We start from the raw sequence: 9962 nt of genomic DNA on the forward strand, positions 1-9962 counted from the left end.
TGCAGCCATTATCTCCTGCTTTTTGAGGTCCAGGCTGACCTCCAACTCAAGAGATGGGCCTGCTCCCTAATGCTAGGATTAAAGGGTATACCCCAGTGACATATCTCCTCCAAGGCTACACGTAACCTTCCCCAGACAATCCCACCAACTAGGCACTAAGTATTCAAACATGAGCCTACGAGGCCCCTTTCACTCAAACCACTTTGGCTTTCTCTATGAGTGCTGTTTGTGGATGTGCATGTGGCACACCATACATGTAGAGGTCATGCAACAACTTTGTGGAGTCAGTTCTTGCCTTCCATCTTTACATGGGTTTGAAGTATTGGACTTGGGTCATTAGGCTTAAATGGCAGGTGCTTCACCTGCTGACGGAGCCACCTTGCTAGCCCCTCTAATGGGGTGTGTGTGTGTGTGTGTGAATGTTTCACCTGTATGTGTGTATGTGCACCATGAGAATGCTAGAAATTGAATCCAGATCTCCTATGCAGGAAGAGGTGCTCTTAACCATCTCTCCAGTCCTTCATTCTTGAATCCCACACAGGTGACTCTGTAGTGCTCTATACTGAGGAGCCATATTGGAGATCCAACCATTACTGGTTTTCTTTCCCAATTTAAGAGGCTAGAGTTTTAGTTACAGCTCATACATAGTACTGTATTTAAGGCTGGTTCAAAGATGTTTTTATGCACATAGGTGTTTTCCCTGCGTGTATGTTTGTGCATTGTGTCCAAGGCCAGAAGAGAGTGTTGGATACTCTGAGAAAGCAGCCAGTGCTATTGGCTGAGCCAAGCCCTCCACTGTCTTAGTGTACACTTCAAACTGCATGCTGAGGCTTCCCCGGGTGACAGGCATAACACATCAGACAGGAAAATATTGCACATCACTCTTTTATTATACTGATCTGGAAAGAGATTTAGTATTTATGCCCAAACGAGTTCTGAACCCACATGATAGGGTCAAGCAGCTAGAACATGATTCAGACAGTGAAAGACAAAAACCTGGACATGATCAAGGGGCACTTCACCTCTACAAGACAAGGCAGAGGACTCCTAAAACACAGCAAGAGGCACTCCTGCCCCTTGAGGACAAGGAATTTACCCCACTTGCTATGAGGAATGGCTTATTTTCTGGTGACCACATGGGACTATTTCAATCACCACTAAAAACCTCAGAGGGGCTTTTGTGTGCTGATAAATATATATGGACCTTTTTTATTATTTTTTTTGTAAAAGTGAATGTAACACGTAGACTTGACAGGATTGATCCCAACCTTCTGGGGCCAGCAGCTCCTTTAGTCAGAGAGGAAGGTACTATCTTTTAAGTCACCATGTACCATGCACTGGAATGACTGCAGCTCCCAGTTACCTAACAAGGGACAGGCTCCAGGGACAAAACTGGGCTGCAGCTTCTCACTGGTCATACCACAGCATGGTTCCTGCCAGACCTTCCTAAAGCAGACCCTTAGTAAACAAAGGACTAAGAAAAACTAATTACTACCTCTCAACTCTCCTGGTAAGGGGAGCTGTTCCTGGATGTGGCCCCGGATCCTGCACCCCAGAGGTGTTATTCTGACTAGATTCTATGAAGGGAGTGGGTGCAGGGGATAAAATACTAAAATGAAAATGGGAGCTGCAGGTTCTCATCTGCAGCTACAACCTAAACTTAAGATCCTACAGATGTAGTCAGCATGACAGGTGTTGGGGAAGGGTGCCAGAGGCATCAACAGGCAGGGAGGAGGGTACTAGGGTAGGAGTCGGCCTGCTTGCCTTCACTTCTTGACCTTGCCCTGAGCGGCCACAGCTTCCATGGCTTTCCGCACGGTCTCTTCATCTCCCAGGAACTGCATGGGTTTGACAGGCTTCAAGTTCTTGTCCAATTCATAGACAATGGGGATGCCAGTTGGCAGGTTCAGCTCCATGATGGCCTCTTCTGAGAGACCTAAAAGAGCCACCATCCATGTTCAGCCATAGACAAGAGTCTGCATGCACGCACACACACCATCTACTAGTAGCAAAGCACTTACATGGGAACAAACTAAACATCATTTCTGATCTAGTGTAATAGTGTGATCCATTTCCCCCAAGGAACAGCCCCAGTTACAACTCTAAAGATCATGAGAAAGAATGAGAAGGTACACAAAGATTCTAAGATGGACCACCAACAAACTGCAGAAAGTTACACCACAGGTATCTCTATGGATGTAGAAACCCACAGTACAGCAGGACTGTGTGCTTCTCAGACATCCTATAGTCTATCCATCTGCCAAAAAATTAGTCATTCTGGGCCTCTAGGTCCCCAGGGAGGAACCATTGGGATTTATACTGAGCCAAGTTGTGACTACAGTTTCAACTGGCACTCCTGGAGCAGGTGGGCACCTACAGCTTTAATACATATCAAATCACTTAGCATGACAGTTGGTTTCACCCTGTGTGTATAGCAGAGTGTCAGCAGCCCACCATCAGTGCTCTGCAACCACACTTTCTATTGACTTGGAATCAGGGTTTCACTATATAGCCCCAGCTGGCCTAGAACTCAAAGTGATTGTCTTGCTTCAGCCTCCCTGGTACTGAGACTGGAGTATAAGCCACACCGAGCTAGCAAACCAAATTTTGAGAAAAGAAACAAGTTTTTCCGTAAGTCCATCTACACTGTCAGATCTTTCCTAGAGGTCTCCTTTCTACAAAGTCTGATTGGTGACAGTTCTGCTTAGGAACTAAGGTGGGCTACCTTCTTATCTTTAAGGACTCCTAAGAAAATGCACATACCCTCCAGATGCTTGACGATGCCCCGAAGGCTGTTGCCATGGGCCGCAATCAGGACTCTTTTCCCCTCCTTGATCTGGGGGACAATTTCTTCATTCCAGAAGGGCAGTGCCCTGGCAATAGTGTCCTTCAGGCTCTCACAGGAAGGCAGCTGGTCCTCAGTAAGGTCTGCGTACCTGCGATCCTAAGCCACAAAAACTTATTTCAAGGCCGCCAGTTATTCCAAGTTGCATATATAAAGAGCTTTCATGTGTATCAATTCTACCTATCTCAGCTCTTAAGGGATAAAGTGACTAGTGAAAATTTCCAGGGTCCAGAATATATCTAAGAACTGGGAAAAGAGGATCCTCAGTCATCATCTTGCACCCCCATTCCCTAATCCAAAACATGTAACTTAAAAGGGGGGAGGTTTACAAAAACAAACAAGGTTCTCCAATTCATGTTAGTTTGCAATTGATTTTTTTTTACATAAAGATGTGAACATGAGGCATTCCTCTCAGATACGTATCGTTAACTTACAACTAAATCTTGTAACAAGTGAGGGCCATTACTTAGCAAAGGGAAGTTATGTTAATTATTTTATCATAAATTATAAGGTTAATAACATTAGATAGACACACAAAAGAGGCCCAGGGGCTGGAGTTAAGAGCACTTGTTGTTCTTCTAGAGGACTCAGGTTTGGTTCTCAGCACTCATATGGAGGCTCACAATCACCTCTAACACCAGAGTTCAAGGAACTGATGTCTTCTTCTGACCTCCAAAGGCACCAGGCACACATGGGGTGCACATAAAAACATTCAAGCAAAATACCCATACACATAAATTTGAAAAATAAAAATGAGTGAGGCCCATGCTCTAACCCCTAGTGCTGAGTGGCCACAGCTGGATTTGACCATACCTTGCTGATGTTGCTATAGAAGGGATGATCAGGCTCCATCGGAGGTGGTGGGACATCATAAGATCGCCTCCAGATCTTTACCTGTGCCTCACCATGCTTAGCAGCAGTTTCTGCTTTATTGAGACCAGTCAGACCCCCATAGTGTCGCTCATTGAGGCGCCAAGTCCTGACTACTGGCAGCCACATCTGGTCAATGGCATCCAGGACTGTCCAGAGGGTCCGGATGGCTCTCTTCTGCACGGAGGTGAAGCAGATGTCAAATTCATAGCCAGCATCTAGAAATTAAGAAGTGCCAGATGAGCAAGGTATGAAGGCACATGCCTTTAACCCCAGTACTAGGGAGGCGGGACAGGTGGATCTTTGTGAGTTCAAGGCTAATCTGGCCCACATAGCCAAGTTCCAAGACAGCTCAGGCTACAGAGTCTCTGACTCAAAAAAAAAAAAGTGCCAAGTGAGAAGCTAACACAGCCTAACCGGAACCACAACAGTTATATACACAAATCTCTTATATAGGTAGTCAAATAAAAAGGACTTGGGGCAAGGTGTGGTGGTACACACCATTAATCCCAGCATTAAAGAGGCAAAGGCAGGCTGGCAGGTTATCAGTGAGTTGAAGGTCAGCCTGGTCTACTTAGTTCCAGACCAGCCAGGGGTAGTGACACCCTATCTAAAAAAAAAAGAAAGAAAAGAAAAACTATTTGGCAAACTGATTATTCTTACGGCCTTTGAGGGCAAAATTTGTTGACTTATTATCCCAGCGCTTGGGAGGCAGAGGTAGGCGAAGTTCAAGGCCAGCCTGGTCTACAGAGCTAGTTCTAGGATAGCTAAGGCTACACAAAACCTTGTCTCAAAAACAAAAAGCAAACAACAACAAAAAAAAAGTACACCTTTTATTGGCTCACTAATTCCTAACTATATTGTTAGCCTGAGGACTGTGCAGCTTATTCTAACACCTAGAATGTTACCTAAACATATTTTTAATGTTTCAGTTGAGAGAAAAAGGACCACAGGCTTGGTCATCCAAGTTCAATCCCCAGAGCCCACATAGTGGAAGAAGAGTGCTGAGCACAAGTTGCCCTGACCTCCACACATGCACTCTGTGGGATGGGCATGCACACGTGTACACACACACACACACACACACACACACACACGAATGGGTTTTAAAAATTTAAAGGAGCCAGTCAGTGGTAGTGCACGCCTTTAATCCAAGCACTTGGGAGGCAGAGGCAGAAGGATCTCTGTGAGTTTAAGGCCAGCATGGTCAGGGAGTTCCAGGACAACCAGGGTTACACACACAGAAACCTGTCTTGGAAAACCAAAAAAAATGAAATAGAAATTAATATGAACACTTGAACTCTTCCTAAGTCCTGGCTGGCCTTTCTAGAGAGCTCATCATTGGTCCTTAAGTCCTAGCTAGCCTTTCTAGAGGATTCACCCTGGTCCTACACCAAACTGTGATTTAGTCCTCACTAATATCCTACAAGATTACAATCCTCTCAACCCTTTTTTACCAGATTAGGAAAAAAAGATAGAGCCTGGGATGGTGGCACATGCACTCAGTAGATGAAGCCAGGGTGATCTTGAATTCAAGACTAGTTTGCCTTATCTTTAAAATTGTGAATTAAGGAGCTGTCCCTCTCAAGAAACACTCTTGTTTTCTCTAGCACACAAGGCCCTCTTCAAAATCAACCACAAACTTTTCTGGGCATTGCTTCATAATGAGATTAACAACAGTTATAAACAAAATGTGAAGTCAATTTTCCTGCTAGTCATTCAACTGACAATGAGGCCACTGAGCAGTTATTGGGAGGAGGGAGATTATTCACCAGGAAGCCACCATCACCCACAAAAGACAGATCTCACCCCTCAGCCTATGGACGAGGCCCTGAAAACTCACTACCATCACACCCTTTACCACCTCCTTAGCCAAAAGAGGAAGGTCTCCCCAACAAAAGGCTGAGTCACAGAACGAGCCTCAGCTTCCATGATGAAAAGCTACAGCCTGTTTCACGCAATCATTTCCTCTTGCAGGGAGGGCCTCACACTGTGGATGCAAATAGTCCCCAAGGCCAAAGTGGTCCGTGCTTAGGACTCTGACAAGAATGCTACAGGATCAGAAGCACACAGACACTTCCTTCAGCTTGCCATTTAAAGGATAGCTGGAGGTACAATGGTCACGGAAGTGTGGGCACCATTCTCCCCCAGGGACCCCTTCCTTCCTCAGCCTAAAGCTGCAAGGACAAAGTCTCACTAGCTTCCTCCTGAATCAGATTCAAGAACTGTGTCTTTTGTGTTACTTTATTACCCACAGTTGTTTCTGCTTTTAGTCTTCCATTCTGTAATCATCTGTGATACCTTTAGAAAGATACTAAAATGTTACATTGGCTTTTCTTCTCTCTCTCTCTCTCTCTCTCTCTCTCTCTCTCTCTCTCTCTCTGTTTTTCGAGACAGAGTTTCTCTGTGTAGCCTTGGCTGTCCTAGAACTTGCTCTGTAGCCCAGGCTGGCCTCAAAGTCACAAAGATCCACCTGCCTCTGCCTCCCGCATGCTGGTATTAAAGGTGTGCGCCTTTTCTCTTTGAGACAGGCTTGCTGTAGTCGAAACTGGCCCATGCTCTAGATCCTCCCTTCTCAGTTCCCTGAGTGCTGAAAAGATTACAGGTATGCAGCACCATGTGCAGTCTTACCTGACTTTCTAAAACTTGATGCTATCAATATTGAAGACTGAAATGGGGGTGAGGGGTGGGCAGCAGGAGATGGCTCAGAGGTTTAGACCACTGGCTGGAAAAAAAATAAATAAAGACCACTGGCTGCTCTTCCAGAGGTCCTGAGTTCAATTCCCAGCAACCACATGGTGGCTCACAACCATCTGTAAGATCTGGTGCCCTCTTCTGGCCAGGCAGAATACTGTATATATAATAAATCTTTAAAGGAAAAAAAAACCTAAAAGGGGGTCTATTTTCCAGGGAGTACAAGTTCAATGTATGATCATCTTAGCAGAGAACAGAGGCAGTTAACTTTGTCCTGAGCTAGGCATCAGCCAACTACCACAGACCTATACAGCACTTCATGCCACAGAGCTAAAGATGAAAAATGGCTTCCTTCCCCAGCACCTTCCTTTTTCTAGCCTCTCCGACATAATGTATCCCCTCTCAAAGCATTCTCATTTCCTCGCATCAGGACTTCACGTCCAAAGCCGTCCTTCTTTTGAAAAGGCTGTAAAAACTAGATAGGACAACCAGGACACAAATACAAAGATCATTTCAACCAAGCATCAGCAACTTTTTACATGGCTGCTGCTATGTCCAAGTTAGAAAGATGCAGGGCAGGATCGGCCCTAACCACCAAAGGAAGCACCTCTTCACTCCAGGGATTCTCCTGGTTTCAGGCAGCAGGATTTGCTTCTTTATTAGCCTTCCAAAATCACAGAACAGTAGGTGGTGGTACAGGACACCAAGCCTGGATAGGCAAAGGCAATCTTTATCTCCTGGACGCTTCCACCCTTTGCCCAGCCTCTGTCCTTGGCTACCAGCCCGCCAGTTCCTCACTTACTTGTTACTCCACCCAGAAATGGGGCAAGGACACTGGATTAGAGCTAAGTAGGTATGACCTTGGATGAGTCTTCCCAGCCACTTTCTAAACTATAACCGGGGGCAGAGATAAAAAGGAGGGGAATAAAATATGCCTGCTTTGGGGCTGTAGAGAACATCAACTGAAATCGCCCACTCACATCTCTGGATTCGTTCTGGTCACAGTATTGGTGGTATGCAACTGAACTACAATGCTCTGAGAAGCACGCGGGTTTCCAGGTGTCTCTGACGCCATCAAGCATCCCCACCTAACTCCCCCTGCTGCCCAGGCCGAGCCTGTGGCCTGCTGCTTTGCCTTGATTCGCAGGCGCCTCTTAGGTAAACTTGGGTACAGCAACTGATGTCACGGGGCATCCTCCGCCAGCCACCCAGGCCCTCGTGGTACCCTAAAGGTTCCTGGCTGCCACAGGTGGGGCTGCTCGAACTAGAAAGGGAGATTTTCGCCTAGCGGCGTCTGCGCCCTCTTTTTGACACAACCCTTTCCACTCGAACGGGGTGACCTTGAGAAACGGGCTTCCCACCTTGCCTTCACCTCCCCAGATGCAAACTCAACTGGGGAGGCCGTCCGAGGTGCCTGCCTCTCGAGGGGGCGCGGAGGCTCAGGCGGCCTCCAGGCCGGCGCGGGCCCCGCACGCCACCCCGCGCGCGTCCTGCTCGTACCTCGCAACGCCTGTCCGCCGCGCTTCGCCTCCTCGTGGCCCGCCGGGCTCAGGTCGGCGTCGTACCAGCCGCTGAAACGGTTCTCCAGGTTCCAGGCGCTCTCGCCGTGCCGGATCAGCACTAGCTTGTAGGCGGCCATGGCGACAGGCAAGGGGATGCGGCAGGGACTGAGGATCGCTGAGATTCCGCTCGCAGCCCGCCCCGCGACCGCGCCTGCGCACTTGCGCTCCCCCGCCCCGCTCCCGCGCACTTTCTGCCTGAAATCTTTCCACTCGCTCGACAGACCTCCGCCCGCTAGGTGTGCGCATGCGCCTCAAGCCAGCTCTGCGGCCTGTGGAGGGGGGCAAGGAGCGCGCCCGGGCGGCAATGCGCATGCGTCGTGTATAGCGGTACCCGCGTGCGCCCCGGCGGTCACGGAGCGCACGTAAGCAGGGAGGGCGGAGGATCCCGGCGGCAGGCTTAGGGCCCAGGGCGTCAGCCCCTCGGTGCTTCCTCCTTAGGCATGATCGTTTGTCCTTTCAACAGCTCTTTGGCCCGGCTAGACTACAGTCTGATCCCTGCGCATTTGGATCAGTCACTTTTCCCCTTTTTATTTGTATTGCGGACACGTCGCAAAACCCCCCTCAACCTCATTTGTAAAAGTGGTACCTCTCTTCCTGAAAGTGCTCTATAAGCACAGACATGGGTTGTTGCTATTTCTCTTCAATAGAGCCGTTCAGTTTGTTTGGTTTTCAACAGTTTCTCTGTGTAGCTGTGGCTGTCCCGGAACAAGCTCTGTAGACCGGCTTAGCCTAGAACGCAGAGATTCCCCTGCCTCTGCCTCCCAAGTATTGAGATTAGAGGTATGTGCTATTCTTCCACTTCTTTTTTTCTAAATATGTGCAGTTTTCCTAGTCTCTTTTATTTATTTTAAGATTTATTTGTTTGAAGCCGGGCGGTGGTGGTGCACGCCTTTAATCCCAGCACTTGGGAGGCGGAGCCAAGCGGATCTCTGTGAGTTCGAGGCCAGCCTGGTCTACAGAGTGAGTTCCAGGAAAGGCGCAATGCTACGCAGAGAAACCCTGTCTCGGAAAAAAAAAAAAAAAAAAAAAAAAAAAAAAAAAAAAAAGATTTATTTGTTTGTTATATATACAGTGTTCTGTCTGTATATCAAAAGAGGGCACCAGATCTCATTATAGACGGTTGTGAAAAACCATATGGTTGCTAGGAATTGAACTCAGAACCTCTGAAGAGCAGCCAGTGCTCTCAACCTCTGGGCCATCTCTCAAGCCCATTCTTCCACTTTTTATTGTAGCCCTCAGACAAACTGCAGAATCTCTCAACCTCTTCTTTAAAAATGAACATAGCCTGGCGGTGGTGGCACACGCCTTTAATCCCAGCACTCGGGAGGCAGAGCCAGGTGGATCTCTGTGAGTTCCAGGAAAGGTGCAAAGCTACACAGAGAAACCCTGTCTCGAAAAACTATAATAATAATAATAATAATAATAATAATAAATAGAAATGAGCATAAACCACACTCCTTTAATTCTAACAGTATGGAGACAGAGGCAGGGGAATCTGTGAATTCCAGGACAGCCAGGGCTACATAGTGAAACCCTGTCTCCAAAAACAAACAAACAAACAAAAAGAATATAATAGACCTGGGTACAGTGGTCCCGGAGGCTTAGACAAGAGAATTAGGAGTTCAAGAACAGCCTGGGCTACCAAGTGAGTTCCAGGAGAGGCGCAAAGCTACACAGAGAAACCCTGTTTCAAAAAACCAAAAAAAAAAAAAAGAAAAAAAAAAAAAAAGAACAGCTTTGACTACAAGAGAACCTGTCTCTTCCCCAAAAAAAACACAGATGAGAAACCAGAACCCAAACACAAACTGTTCAGGGCACTCTTAACTTGCACCCACCACATCTCTGCTACTGGAGAAGATGGAATTCAGTTTTGGAGCAAATCTTCACACAAGAGTTCACAGAACCCAGGGCTTCCCAGCTAGGACTGCTCTCTAAGGTCAATGTGGGCACAGCCTCCACAGGGAGCTTACCACAAGTCTCTCTAGAAGTTC

General features: G+C 47.3%; 1 protein-coding gene across 1 annotated transcript; it reads right to left on the reverse strand.

The window, feature by feature from the left end:
- Positions 1–1376: 1376 nt before the first annotated feature.
- On the reverse strand, positions 1377–8140 carry Pgam1 (phosphoglycerate mutase 1). Its single transcript, XM_059246560.1, has 4 exons — positions 7910–8140; positions 3659–3933; positions 2764–2944; positions 1377–1936 (listed from the first exon to the last, which is right to left on the reverse strand). Exons 1-4 carry the CDS (start codon positions 8046–8048, stop codon positions 1767–1769), a joined length of 765 nt encoding a protein of 254 aa, XP_059102543.1. The 5' UTR covers positions 8049–8140; the 3' UTR covers positions 1377–1766.
- Positions 8141–9962: the final 1822 nt, after the last annotated feature.

Source organism: Peromyscus eremicus, chromosome 1 (genome assembly GCF_949786415.1).
Source record: "Peromyscus eremicus chromosome 1, PerEre_H2_v1, whole genome shotgun sequence".
In the NCBI taxonomy this organism is placed as follows: Eukaryota; Metazoa; Chordata; class Mammalia; order Rodentia; family Cricetidae; genus Peromyscus; species Peromyscus eremicus.

Excerpts from the sequence above, each read along its gene's own strand:
- Pgam1 (XM_059246560.1), bottom strand. The coding sequence starts at position 8,048 with ATGGCCGCCTACAAGCTAGTGCTGATCCGGCACGGCGAGAGCGCCTGG. Across the intron at positions 3,934-7,909 it reads CGGCGGACAGGCGTTGCGAG|ATGCTGGCTATGAATTTGAC; the intron begins GTACGAGCAGGA and ends CTTAATTTCTAG. Across the intron at positions 1,937-2,763 it reads CATCGTCAAGCATCTGGAGG|GTCTCTCAGAAGAGGCCATC; the intron begins GTATGTGCATTT and ends TGGCTCTTTTAG.